Here is a 14,279-nt window from a genome sequence, read left to right as displayed (position 1 = left end):
AATGAGCCGTTCAAAACTGAACTTTATATTTTAAGTACAAACATGGACAAAAACCTTACAGTCAACCTTTGCTTTTTTAAAACAAAAATTTTTTTCAGCGGAAAAAGTTGACAAAGACGAAACGCATCAGCCAGGACGTTAAGGAGGAGGAGGTGGACTTGTGCCGCAAGTGCGGGCTGCGCCTCGAGGCCAACCGCAAGTACACGCACGAGCGGTTCCTAGTGTGCGCCACATGCAACTGTAAACGTGAGTTTGCTTTTTTAGGGTTCGTACCCAAAGGGTAAAAACAGGCCTAAAGTTTTAAAAAAAGTTTACAAGCTAGTCAAACATACTATTTGGCCTCATTAATAAACAAATAATAGTAATACAACATCCACTAATTTCAGGGGCTATCGTGTCTGCTCTCTAAAATAATCTGTATGGTCGATATAAAATTGTCTTTGTGACTCCATGGGACTATACTTTTAAGAGACTCTTAAATCGTTACATTACAAAAAGTCATTGGTCAGCCTCATTGACATAGCGTACGCCAAGGCGTCCCCCACATTAGGCGTGAGCGTTTCTCAAGCGTGTGAGCGAGTGAACGCCGCAAGCGCGACGTATATGCAGATTACAGTGCACTCTTGGCGCTCATACGCCTGAGGAACGCGCACGTCTAAGGTGGGGTCGTAACATAACAGGAACATTGTGGCTAAATGGCACATTATTCCCAGTGCACCCGGGCTGCGTGGACCTCCAGCCGGACACTATCCGCAAGGCGCGCGAGTACGCGTGGCAGTGCGCGGAGTGTAAGACGTGCGGCGGGTGCGCGCGCCCCGCGGGCGATATACGCTGCGACCTGTGCGACCGCGCGTACCATACGACGTGCCTGGGCCTGCAGACCCCGCCCAGTGGTCAGTATATTGGAGATATTTGTGAGGGCTTGCGTCGTTTTTCTGCGTAGTAATAATCTTTAAGTCCGTTTTTTTAAATATTTTAAATTTTAATAGTAACCAAACCTTGACTGACCGATGATAACACTTCTATATAAAAATTACTAGGTTAAAGCATAAATCAGTAGGCGTGATAAAATTTCCGTAAAGTTTACCACAAAAGTGCTCAGGTTCTGGGATATACTAGGGCTCGCTTCGCTCGCCCTGATCATATTTTATATCTAAATTAAAACAAAATTTTAACTACTTCCGTCTGCGCCCACGGCGTCAGCTAAAATCGTAACAAATTAATTTGTCATTGTATAATATGTAAAATAAATTTGAACAAACACAGAGCAACTTTAATATCTCCTCTTTTACATATTGTACACAATAACAAGGGCGTCGCCAAGGGGGGACAAAGAGGGGCAGCTGCCCCCCCTAGAGATTCTAAAAACGTTGCCAAATATAAAAAAAAAAAATTACAAGTTTTTTTATTGCATAGTCAAGAGCTCGTGCTCGTGTAGCTTTACACATTTGACTCTGTACTGTCACAGAATATATGGCTGCTGTTAAGCATTAGTGTTTCATCCCACATAAAATCGGATTTTGAGTTAATAATGCAGTTTTGTTCTTTATAACATAAGGTTTACGACAGTGAAATCCATTTATTTGAAAACCAACTGTAGCATAATCTAGAGTACAAAAATGATTAATGCTTATTCCTGTAAGTGAGGTTTTGTATATAGCATTTATGTACTATGTTTCTAAAATGATTTGCGCTTAAACCGCTGAACCGATTTTGATAAAATTTTGTATGCAGATACTTTGAATCAATTAAAATGACATTAGATACTTTTTGTCCCGAAAAATGTATGGTTCCCGCGCAGTCAACAAAAATGAATTTGGCTTATGATATCGATATTGAGTACATGTAGATATTACGTAAGGTTTTGGAGAAGGATATCCATACTTCCATAAATGCTAATATTATAAATGCGAAAGTGTGTCTGTCTGTCTGTCTGTCTGTTACCTCTTCACGCTCAAACCGCTGAACCGATTTGGCTGAAATTTGGCATGGAGATACTTTGAGTCCTGGGAAAGGACGTAGGACGTTTTGGCGCAACGGAGTTGCGGGCGTCATCTAGTAGGATAATATTTTTTATCATGGCAAATGTTCGGTTTTCACGCAATAAAAATTTTATTAATTTACTAAACCGATTTTAATTAAATTTAGTTAATGTAGAAATAATTAGTTTATCACGTGCAGAGTTGGGCAAAAAGTAATTAGTAATTTTAATCAGATTACAAATTAATTAGATTGATGAAGTAATTATTGTGCATCTGAAATTACCCGTAAGTTGATTAATTAATAATATGTATAAAATGTATTCTAATTTTAGTTTGCAATTAGATTAATAATTTAATTAGGCTAACGAGTATTTCAATAATTATGCCCAATGTCCAATGCTCTGGTAATTATAATAAATAAAAAAACTCCCACACCGGTTTCGATGGCGGTGGCCGGTTTCAATAAAACCAGGCCAGTTACGCAGGAGTAATATCATAGTGCCCAAGTGTGTGCGCAATACACAAGAGCACTCTGGGTTCAATGAAACCAGGCCAGCTACGCAGGAGTAATTTTATAGTGCCCAAGTGTGTGTGCAATACAGAAGAACACTCTGGTTTCAATGAAAACAGGCCAGTTAAGAAGGAGTAATTTATAGTGCCCAAGTGTGTGCGCAATACACAAGAGCACTCTGGTTTCAATGAAAACTGGCCAGTTAAGGAGTAATTTTATAGTGCCTAAGTGTGTGCGCAATACACAAGAGTACTCTGCGGGGAGTGCGGGAAGGGAGGAAGAAGCGGGAATTCTCTGTCCTTTCCCGATACATAACGTATCTGCATACCAAATATCATCAAAATCCATTGTAGCGGTATAAGCAGAAATCATTTTATTTAACGCCTGGGAACCGTACATTTTTCCGAGATAAAAAGGATCCTATGGCCTTTTCCGGGACTCAAAGTATCTCCATACCAAGTTTCATCAAAATCTGTTCAGCAGTTTAGGCGCAAAATAGGAAACTTTATAACGCGGTAACCGTACATTTTTGAAGACAATAATTATCTTATGTCCTTTCACGAGAGTCAAAGTATGTGCACAACAATTTTCATCAAAATCGGTTCAGCAGCTTAGGCGCAAATCATTTTTGGTTATCATACGGGTACCGTACCTTTTTCCCGTATGTAAAGTATCCTATGTCCTTTCCCGACACATAACGTAACTACATACCAAATATAATTGAAATCCATGTAGCGGTATAAGCAGAAATCATTTTTATTGAATGCCTGGGAACCGTACATTTTTTCGGAATAAAAAGGATCATATGTCCTTTTCAGGGACTCAAAGTGTGGGCGTGACGAGGTAATTTTATACAATAGGACATTAATGTTATATGTAAAAAGCCCTATAGCAATATAGCATTAACCATTTTTATACTTTTTCTCTTAAAACCGAATGTAAAATAAATTTCTTTTTTCATAATCATAATCTACGCATTTCAACAAAAAAAAATTATACCGCAAAATAACATTTTTTTGTTAAAAATAAGCAGATAATAAAGATTATCCAAAAAAAACAACGCCGATTACTCAAAACTAGTCCGATGTGGGATGACACACCAATGCTTAACAGCATCCATTATTATATTATGTATATAGTACTAAGATACTGTATTTACAATCGTTATAGATGTAAGGCTCGTAGTACAAGTAAAAAGCTTCATGTGCTGTCTACTTTACAATAGGCATGAGGACTATTTTTTTTTCTTATCGGTAATTGAAAGACACTTAAAAAATAGAAACATCGTTGAAAGAATGACTCTGATAAATTTACCAAGATATGACAATTCAAATATCTCATAAAAAAGACCTGCCCGAAACGCTCCATACAAAGTGCTACGAAAGTATGACGTCAGTCTTTCGTAGTTTGTATGCATCAGGAGACAACTTTGTTCGACAGGTATATTAAATATTGCGTTTATGAAAGTGGTTTCATAACAAAAGTTGCTTTAAATTGCATAAGTTATCGAATTGTATAAAAATATTAAGAAATTTAATTTAAAAAAAAATTCTACTTGAATTTTTTTTCAACTTTGATAACATAACAAAAAAAATATAAATGCTATGAAGCTGAAATTTTGGGAACACTTATATTTTTTACCGTGATTTCTTTATTTTATTAACAAAATTCGCTCGTCTTTGACCTTGTCATCATCCCTATTCATACCTACTTTTCTCATTCATAGAGAATGAGAAAAGTATGAATTGTAGTAGGTAAAGTCAACTTGCCCCTACCCTGCGCCATCGGCTGGCGACGCCCTTGCACAATAATGTTAATTTTATTCATTAAATCATTCAAACACAAGAAAAACAAAACGACACGTCAATCCATTAAGTCAACCAAGACTCACTGTGTATCCTCAGTACTCCTCAAAATAGTGGCGTCAGTGAGACCATAGTCTCTAATAGTAGGGGGTGGAGGTGGTGCTCTTTTTGAAAAGTCATTTCATACCGAGCGAAAATCGTAACAATAATAGGAATAGTATTCTATAATCTATTAATACATAAGAGTTTTGTTCGTCGGCGACTTCAGTATGGGTGGTATAAAAATTGAGAGTATCTCAAAGTTGTTGTTGGGAATACATATTGTATTGACATTATAAAGATTCTATTAGCACCCAATAAAGGTTCATATTATCTAGATTATAGACAGGTTCGATATGTGTTATTTTAGTTTTAGTATGTAACAACAAATGGCGGTTTATAAGTAAAATCTATATAGTTGTTCCTCACAAATATTGAGTATCGAATTAATTACTTACCGAATAAAATTGCTTTTGCCGACAATTTTATGGTTAATTCAAACGAAAATCGCAGTCAGCTGAATGTTTTTAAGTGGAAATGTCGTCTACGCGACGTGTAAAACCCACCACGGGTGCGCTCATTATGTTGATTATTAAATATTAATCTACTACTGGACAAAAATTTAGTCGGTATGAAATTACTTTGCAAAAAATAGCATCACCTCCCCTACTATAATCTATCGTGATTCGTAATTACTAATTAACTTAGATACACCCAGTAATGTTACATATTAATATAATGACTGGTATCTCTAGAACATGTGTTTTACAGGGCGGTGGCACTGCGTAGACTGTTCGGTTTGTAAATCGTGCGGTGCGCGTTCGCCGGCTGGTCTAGGTGCGGACGACGCTGGCATGAGCACACCCGGTGCTGGCACGAGCACACCCGGTGCTGGCACGAGCACGCCCGGCGCCGGCACGAGCACGCCCGGCGCTGGCACGACTACGCCCATCGCTGGCACGAGCACATCTGGCAACGATGAGCCGCGCTGGCACCACCAAACCCGACGGGGCCCCGGCGGACACAAAGTGTACTCGCACTCGCTCTGTACGCCGTGCGCAAGGTACGTATACGCAAATGCGTACGCAAACGCCCAGTAGTTAGGTGGGACTTTCGATATGAACTCCATTTACTTTTCGAGTTGACTTTTGTCATGTAAAGAGGGGGTTGCAATTAAAATAATAGTGTGTTTGAAATTATCGAGTCAATTTTTTTATATTGATTGAACGGCTAGGCCGCTAGTTTATTATATCACCCCCCTTACGAATTGAAATAACTTTTTATAGTTCTGTGCTTTTATAAAAATTTGAGAAGTAAATTGACAGACAAGATTAATTTTTATTATGTAAGTAGTCAGATTTTTTATTAGTAGCAAGTAAGACATTGTTTCCATAAACTTTTTAAAACTAAATTATGAAATTTGTCCAAAGTATATGGAGTTGATTTTGAAGGGTCATAATATTATGTAGAAAAACAAACTTATTTAGCCTGTATTAAAAATACTTACATTGTATCTCAGATATTTTATTGACTTAAAATACAAATTTAGAATCAGGCTAGCTATGTTTGGTATTAATTAAATTAGTGTAAAGTTTTATCCATAAATTAGAAATGTAGCAAAATATCTATGACCGGTTTTAATATTAAATTTGAATTAATGCGACAGTTGAAATTGTTGTTTTTAAGTATATTTCACCTTCTAGACCTTTGTGACTTAGGTTTTTGTAAATACTTTTTTGTGTAGGAACTACAACCACTTATGTAATAAAATAAAATAAATATGGAGTGTGGTAAAACCAATTAATAAATAATCTATTGATTATGTATATTATTGTATAGTTGTCGAGGCAGAAGAGTTATTATTATCATATTATTTAAAAAAAATATGTGCAATTATGCGTTTTGCAGAAAGGCTCACATGAAATGCTTTTATTTGGAGTAAGAACTTTCTTTTTCTGATATCTTTACAAAAGCATTTGATAAAAATATGTCCAGAATATTGTTATTTGATTTTGCCACACCTCATATATTGCACTTGTGTTAATACATCCAATACAATGTGGTTATGGTTTTCCTAGAATTTTTTCCTTAAATAGGGTCAATAATAATGTTGTGACAACGATTAAAAACAATACCGTATAATGTCACTGGATATTATCTTTTCAAGTAAAACCAAGAGGCGCTACAGCAAAAAGCGAATCCGTAGTCCAATAGTCGACGAAGGATTGTAGCGAGGGACACTGCCGAAAAAGTACAAAAGTTTTCTTTAAAAGTTCCAAAGTTTTTTTTTTAATCTATGTGTAATTTTGTTAACTGGTCTTGGTAGAACATTGTAAGTCACGTCATTTCATGCGTGTTCAATGTTGACTAACACATTCTGTCCACTGTTACATTCGCTTTTCTGGTATCAGCATTTTGGACCCCGCATTACTTTGGACCCCGAAGCGACAGCACTCCCTTGCTAATCTTATTCTACTAACGAATCACCAAATATCTGTAAATGTTTAAAGTTATTCTTTAGTAGAATTTATAAATTTTTCGCATGCTTCACAATTTTAATGTAAATTTTAATCATAATAAGTTTGTCATTGCAACGAAGATGTTGTGATGACAAACTTTTTTATCGGTTGATGGCAACTTTGTACAAATAATTTTGGTGATATTTTTAAAATCTTAATTTTTTAGCTTAAAAACTTTTGTCAACTCAAGCCATAATGAACCACATTTTTTTTTTCACCATTCCATTTTGAAGTTTCTAACATTTCATTATTTTTTACTAATGGGTTTTATATCATATACTCACTAACTGTATACTTTGTTACTTTTCTGTTTTCTGGCTCGCTGTTTACTTTTGTTGTATTTTGTTTTATTATGCTTAACACTTCCCTCGAGTTTTCTAAAATCTTGTAGAAACTAAATTCTCTTTAACAATTTAACAACATCTGCGTTCGATCGAACGGAAGTCGGAACATTTATATTTCTTATAAAAATTACCATAAAAATATTAAGTTGAAAGAAATGTGCACTCTTGTTCGGACGAATGCAGTTTTTATGTTACAAATTATGCTAGAAAAATTTATAAGTGAGCCTGGGGAAGTAACAAAGCATCGAACAGTGGTGTCGTTGTGTCGTGGTCACTACTATGATCATTTGGCCACTATAATAATAATTATTCATGGTTGATTACTACTACTACTACTTATGTAATCGCTGATGCCATGGTCTCATTTCAAGTAGTGATCACTTCTAAAGTGACTCCTCCCGTTGTGGCCACAACAAAAGTAACACATCAGTCGTGGCCACATCCGTCATGGTCAAGCAGTGATCACTTCTAACGTGACTACTCCCGTTGTTGCCACTACTGGCTGGGACCGTCTGTGGCTAAAACAGTAGCTGCCACTTGTCACTTCAGTCGTGTCACTAATGTCACTAAGCAGTGATCACTTCTATGGCGACCACAGCTGGAGTCACTTGTGTCGTGGCCGCAACAGTTGTTGTCACTTCAGTCGTGGCCACTAATGTCGTGTTTCTGTTCCGGTGGTTGTGCGCTCGTGTGGGTCGGTGTGTGTGTGTGCGTACGTAGGGCGTATCGCATCGGTCGCTACTGCCCCCTGTGCGACCGCTCCTTCATCGGCCCGAAGGGGACAATGCAACTCGTCATTTGTAAACTCTGCGATAGGCAACTACATCAAGGTACGTCACTAGGCGTGCGGTATTAGCGACATCCCACTAACCGTAGACCGGGTATCGATATCGGACCAAACGTCGCACAACATTCATTTTTAATCTGTGATGCGAGTCTAGTTTTTTAATGACATTGTGTTTTTTAACAACAGAAAAGTGGCACAAGTATTTTTAATAAATGCCTGGTTTTGTCGTTGTAAAATAAAGGATACAAAAAATGCAAACTTGACTTGCATCACTAGTTAATACTAATATTTAACATTCATTATTTTTCTAAAAACAAATAAATAATTTTTAGATAATTTTAATAAACTAATATTTCCACATTATTTCCTAAATCTAAAAGTTTGGCCTCATATTGTTACCTGTTATTAGTATAGTTACAGTAAGGCCTATTTTGCTTTTTTTCGAAACTTTTTTTATATTTTGCTATTTACCTTTTATTAAACCAAAGATGACCCTAAGCAAAATGGTTTTATTGTAGTTTGCAATCATAGTTGTACTGCACATTTCATTTCACTGCATGGTTCATAATTCACTGCTTAACAACCTGGTTGTGTGATGTATTTTTGCTAAAACTGAAAATAATAAAATAACGCCAAAGTATAGATATATTATGAATACAATAAAAAATACATCACATAAAGTGAAGTGCTTATTTATCAATTGCGCTTTGCCTTAATATTATACAGCATGACTGGTGAGACATGTTCAATACTCGAGGACGTGATATTTGGCTATTATATTAGTTGAAAACAATTACTTAATATAAAAAAATATCTATTGATCACTGAGTAAATGTAGCTTAAAGTTAAATAATTATTTACCCAACGCATGGACACCGCGCGCGGCGCGGGGCGCACGCCGCCGCGCCGGCCGCATAGTAATTTACTAAGTGTCCATGATTCATTTTTTATTACATAATTATAATGGCCTAGAATCACACCATAGAAAGACCTTCACCGAGCTGGTTAATAGATTAATGCAAGTGGGTTGCCTAAATTGTTTAATAGACATTTTCCGTACCAATCGAAAGTATGGAGAATATGAAAACGTTTGGTTGTTTATTTCTTTCCCGTCACAACTCTTGGGTAGGCAGGTAAATCGATACTTGTATCGGTCTGGTTAATGCTTAATGCATATTCTACGGGCTTCATACTTTCGACTGGTATGGAATTTGTCTATCAACCAAACCAGAGAAATGTAAAAATATTTTTTTGTTTTTTTTAATTTTTTTATTCTGGACTGAAATTTTTTAAGCAACCCACTTGCAATAAATTTATTGACATACGTAATTATATATAAAATACTTTTCATCCATTAACCAGCTCGGTGAAGGTCCTTCTATGGTGGGATCCTAGGCTATAATGAGAATCGAGTACCAAGTACTCTACTTAAGTATTGACGATGTTTCACCAGTCATGCTGTATTCGCCTTTCAATTACACTATTGGTTGGTTAACTATAAGAGACCCCTATTTTCTTTTTCTACTCCAAGGCATTAGAAAAAGACAGCAAACCTTATCTATACATATAAATAAATTGGAGTGTCTGTTTGTAATATTAAAATAACCGTTTTTTACTACATGCATATGAATATTTAGGTACTTACACCAAAATAACAATTTTTAGAATTTTTGTCTGTCTGTATGTCTGTCTGTTTGTTCCGGCTAATCTCCGAAATGGCTGGACCGATTTGACGGGACTTTTATTGGCAGATAGCTGATGTAATAAGGAGTAACTTAGGCTACTTTTTAACTGACTTCCAAAAAAGAGTAGGACATATTTTTACTTTTTTATTTTTTACCTATGTATTTTACATTTTGTTGACGCGGACGAAGTAGCGGGTAACAGCTATTTGTTATATAAGTTTTTTTTCCTAGTATAGATTACTTCCTTACGATTCAAAATATTAACACTATTTATATTTAACCAACCTTGTATCATGCTTTTCATTTCTCTTAAAATATCTATTTCCATCTTATTAGAAACCATGTGTAAGACATGTTAGCAAAAATACGACTATAAGTGTAAAGCTACATGTTAGACCTCTGATGCCTTCAGATTTTTATTATTATGAAAAAAGCATGTTATATCTATTTTGTTGCCAAAACGCATAATAGGCTGAAGCTAAGGAAAGGAATAATAGCTTTTAGGCCGGTATAAATAGTCAGTACTTAAGATGCGATCCGGTCTCAAGACGCGGTTCGGCTCTGTGATCGGTCCAAATTTTGACAGCCAACCAATCACAGAGCCTGAACCGTGTCTTGAGACCGAGATGCATCTTGAGTAGTGACTATTTATACCGGCCTTAGTTACATACTTATTTGTTAAAGGAGTGTTTCTTATGTTATTGGTACTGTTGTGTCAAAGAGCCACATAAATTAATATAATAAATAAATAATAATGTTTTCTGAAAGACATAAATATTATATTATAAAATTATAGCGTGAGAGTATGTTTTTGATGTTATATTGTGCAACATCAACGGAATGATTTATTACTAAATAAATAATAATTATTTAGTACAATTATAACTTATATTTCGTTGCATGATACCTATTCAGGTACGCTTAAATGTGTTGTAGTTTATTCGAGTGGAGATGTTTATATTATATTTTAGCCTGTGTATCTGTAGTGTGTGTTTTACCTGACTGCCGTGGATTTTTTCTTCGACAGTGCCCTATTGCCTTAAGTTTTTAGCTTTAGAAGTACAGTAAGAATAAATGAAGGTTTTCAAGGTCATGGAATCGAGCAACAGGCTGGACCTGATGCACTTGAATCGCCGTCTGGTGACAGTAAGTGCCTGTTTCAGCACTTCCTGATAAGTGCCGGATAAGCTGTCCACAACTTTTTTGACAGATGGAGTATCTGTCAGATAAGTTGTGGATTGCCTATCCGGCACTTTATCATGAAGTGGTGAAACAGGCCCTTAGAGTTATATCTTAGATATACTTAGATTCAAGAGATATCTAGATAGTGTTGACAGCTTTCGATGATTACCGATTCCTGAACATAGAAAACCCTCATTGTTTGTTTATTTGAGCCGATTAGGGTTAGAGTTAACCGCAGGTTAAACAGTATGTTGTTTATTATAGATGGCATGATATTTAACGAATAATTGTAACCTATTTGAGGTATAGCTCGACGGTTTTTTAAAAAAGGCAATAGGGTTTAAACTTTAGGGTGTGTTCCTAAAGTCCTACATAATGAATAATCCAGTACCATCTGTCGTCAATATTGTCAATTCACACTCGGCAGCACAGCAGTGTAACAACACGATGAAAATTGCAATGCAGTTATAAATGAGCCATTCAAAATTGGAACAGCCCAACACAGCGGCTAGACTTTCAATACGTTCAATTTCGGATGGTTCATTTAGGTAAAATGCATCTCTGCATCGCCTCATCACATTGCAAAGAAAGTGACTTTAGCAGTATTGTGGCAGGTAGATTTGACAATATTGGCGTCAGATGGCACTGGCTTATTCACTTTTAATGAGAACTGGGTCAGTTACTAACTTAGGGAGATCGCAGACGCCACACTTTTTGTGTGATCGAGTCTGCGGCGCACATACAGTCGGCATGGCGCGTCCATGCAGGATGTATTGCGCCGCAGACTCGATCACACAAAAAGTGTGCCGTCTGCGATCTCCCATAAGGAAACTTTCCGATCTTTGCCGCGAGCGGCCGCGACTGACAATATATAAAATAAAATGCCACTTTATGACATAGGCTATAGGTTTGATTTTAATCTACACCAGGTTTTACGCCACAAGCGGTGGCAGCATGGGTCACCACACACATGTCTGTAGAAAATTATACCTATAGTCTATGTCATAAAGTGGCATTTTAATTCATTTCTAGTCGGTCGCGGCTAGCCGCGTAAAAGATCGGAAAGTCACTTTAACGTGTGTTTGTATTACAGAATGCGTTAGGCAGACGGTGTCGCAACTCAAGGTGTTGGACTACACTTGCGGCGAGTGCCGGCGCGGCGGGATAACGTCGCGCGCCGCGGCCGTGCGTCTCGCGCCGCGCACCATCGCGACTCTGTTCATGGCGAAACGACGCTTCAACAAGTACGCGCACCGTCAGTACCTCCAGAGCCGGCAGCAGGCGGACGCGCAAGACGACGATTGATAGAAAAATGTGTCGTGTCAGAACCCAGTGCAAGTGTAATAGTGAAGCGCGGTCACAGCCACAAGTTGAGGGGGGGAACCTCACGAATATTAAAAAGCACAACGCCTGACTTACTTTATGGTAATGTGACCTTGGAGCGCGCATGTGAAGTGTGACGCGGAATGCTGCTGACTCTGTTAGGTACTGTTGCCGCAGTGTTAGACCCCAGTGCAGTGTTAGTGAGTGTTGCGAGTCCCGCCAGGGTTCCCCGTGTATTATAGTTGTTACGAGACTTTCGCTTCGATTAAGGTAAACTGTTACATAAATCTGATTAATATAACGAGTAGCTGTAAGGGTATGTACGAGGGTATACTAGAGTATGCGTGGTGCGGTAGAAGCGATGAGAACTGTGTGACGGACGCGCGGTCGGTAGGAGCGCCGAGTTATATAGCCGTAGTGATCGATTCGCTAACAGAACTGTACAGTAATTTAATACTAACTTCACTATATGGGTAGCTGGGCAATCATACTATTTTTAATATTAATCTTTTTTTAAATTAACTGCGAGACAGATCATGTATGCGACTCTATGATTATTTATGTTAAACGATTATAGAATAAAAGAGATTGAATATTATGCTGTTGTTTTGTTGAGAGGAGTTTTTCAATTTTTACTGATCCGTATTGTTAATAATTTGTGTGTGAATCGTTTAGAGGGAAGTGTCTCATTTGAGTATACATTGTTTCTTTACAAATTATTTCTTAAATCTTATAAATAAAATGTATATTATAAAACCTGCCTTTTACTGCATTTTTCGTTTTGAAGAATCCGGTTATCACTTTTTATCAAAAGAATCTATAAATGGAAGACATAGCGCATTTTGTTCTTTTTTTGATAGACTTTATTCATAAGAAGTATTGTTTTTATAAGGTATTTATTTTAGTTATATGATTATATGGATACAACTGTATACAATGATATACCCGATTAAAAACTTAATACAAAAAATGTAATGTACTTTAAACTCAGTTATCTTAAATGATTTTATTTAACCACAATATAAAAATCGTTATCCCTAATAATTATTACTTTAAGGATGTTAGATTTTAGTTTAATTTTATATTTGAGTAAAATCAAGCAACTCCTTCGAGTGACAATTTGGTTAAACTTACTTAAGGCAGAGTGCTAGTTTGTAATTTTGAGGTATGGGGTAGCCATATAAAGTTATTCTTTTCTTATTATCATTATTAGCTAGCACTATGTTTTATATTTCATAGTACAAAACATAGACTTCTATAACTTATTTATTTACTTATCACCACAGAAATAAAAACGCCTATTTCACACAAATTATTTTAATCAGAGTATTTTTATTTTATAATAAAAATTATTTATGCACACGAATTAGAATTTATTTCTGGGGTGATTAAAACACTAACAGTTGGCAATGGTCGTAAATATACGTACTGGTTAAGTGTTTACTAACTCGGGCCGTCTAAGAAAAGTGAGCGTGAATTCATGGAGACAGCTAATCGTAACATTATCGAATTTTAAATATATGGAAACTGTCAATATTTTCCCACAAATAATTTTCGATAACTTTACGATAATGTCTACAGGAACTCATGCTCTCCCTGTATACGTTTTGGCCCCAGCCCCGCGCAATTTTCTGTACTTATTCCCCGCGCATGTCTTCTCACACCTCGTGTGCAATTGTCCCCAATATATTGTGTATTATAACTTGTATTAGAGTATATCAGTAACATCAATAAGTATAATGTAGTTTAGTTTATAATTATGCTTTCTTTATTATTATTAATCATAATTTACGTAGTGACATTACATTGTAAGATTCAAAAATGTCCGTTATGATTTCATGATATCGAGTATCTTTTTTATGATGTACGGTTCGGTGTACTTGAGACGCAACAAATTGGTATTGCTTTATTGACACAGGTGAAATATTAAGACTTACTTATAAGAGAAATAATTATAACTTTATGTCTACTTAATGCAAGTGTAAACGTTCTAGAAATCTCGCACTGTTCGGTCAATTTTGTAAAAAAATAAAGTAAAATTAATTTGATATGTGTTTGATTTACGTCGCCGCACTGTATAAATTAAACCAGCGTTTGCAATA

At 36.3% G+C, this 14,279-nt stretch overlaps 1 protein-coding gene across 5 annotated transcripts in view; it reads left to right on the top strand.

Moving 5' to 3' along the window:
* LOC121735090 (microtubule-associated protein futsch) overlaps positions 1-14,225 on the top strand; it is a 29,820-nt gene extending 15,595 nt beyond the window's left edge. For 2 of the 5 annotated variants that reach the window (XM_042125777.1, XM_042125775.1), the window contains exons 11-15: positions 99-246; positions 714-893; positions 5,109-5,400; positions 7,921-8,030; positions 11,948-14,225. In XM_042125777.1, the coding sequence (XP_041981711.1) occupies positions 99-246; positions 714-893; positions 5,109-5,400; positions 7,921-8,030; positions 11,948-12,159 (942 nt within the window). In that variant the 3' untranslated portion in view covers positions 12,160-14,225. Of the gene's footprint in view, positions 1-98; positions 247-713; positions 894-5,108; positions 5,401-6,504; positions 6,581-7,920; positions 8,031-11,947 lie in introns of those variants that run through there. The other 3 variants (XM_042125776.1, XM_042125779.1, XM_042125778.1) reach the window with 3 other exon arrangements.
* Positions 14,226-14,279: the final 54 nt, after the last annotated feature.

Source organism: Aricia agestis, chromosome 16 (genome assembly GCF_905147365.1).
Source record: "Aricia agestis chromosome 16, ilAriAges1.1, whole genome shotgun sequence".
Lineage (NCBI taxonomy): Eukaryota > Metazoa > Arthropoda > Insecta > Lepidoptera > Lycaenidae > Aricia > Aricia agestis.
This window is presented reverse-complemented; position numbering and strand designations above follow the sequence as displayed.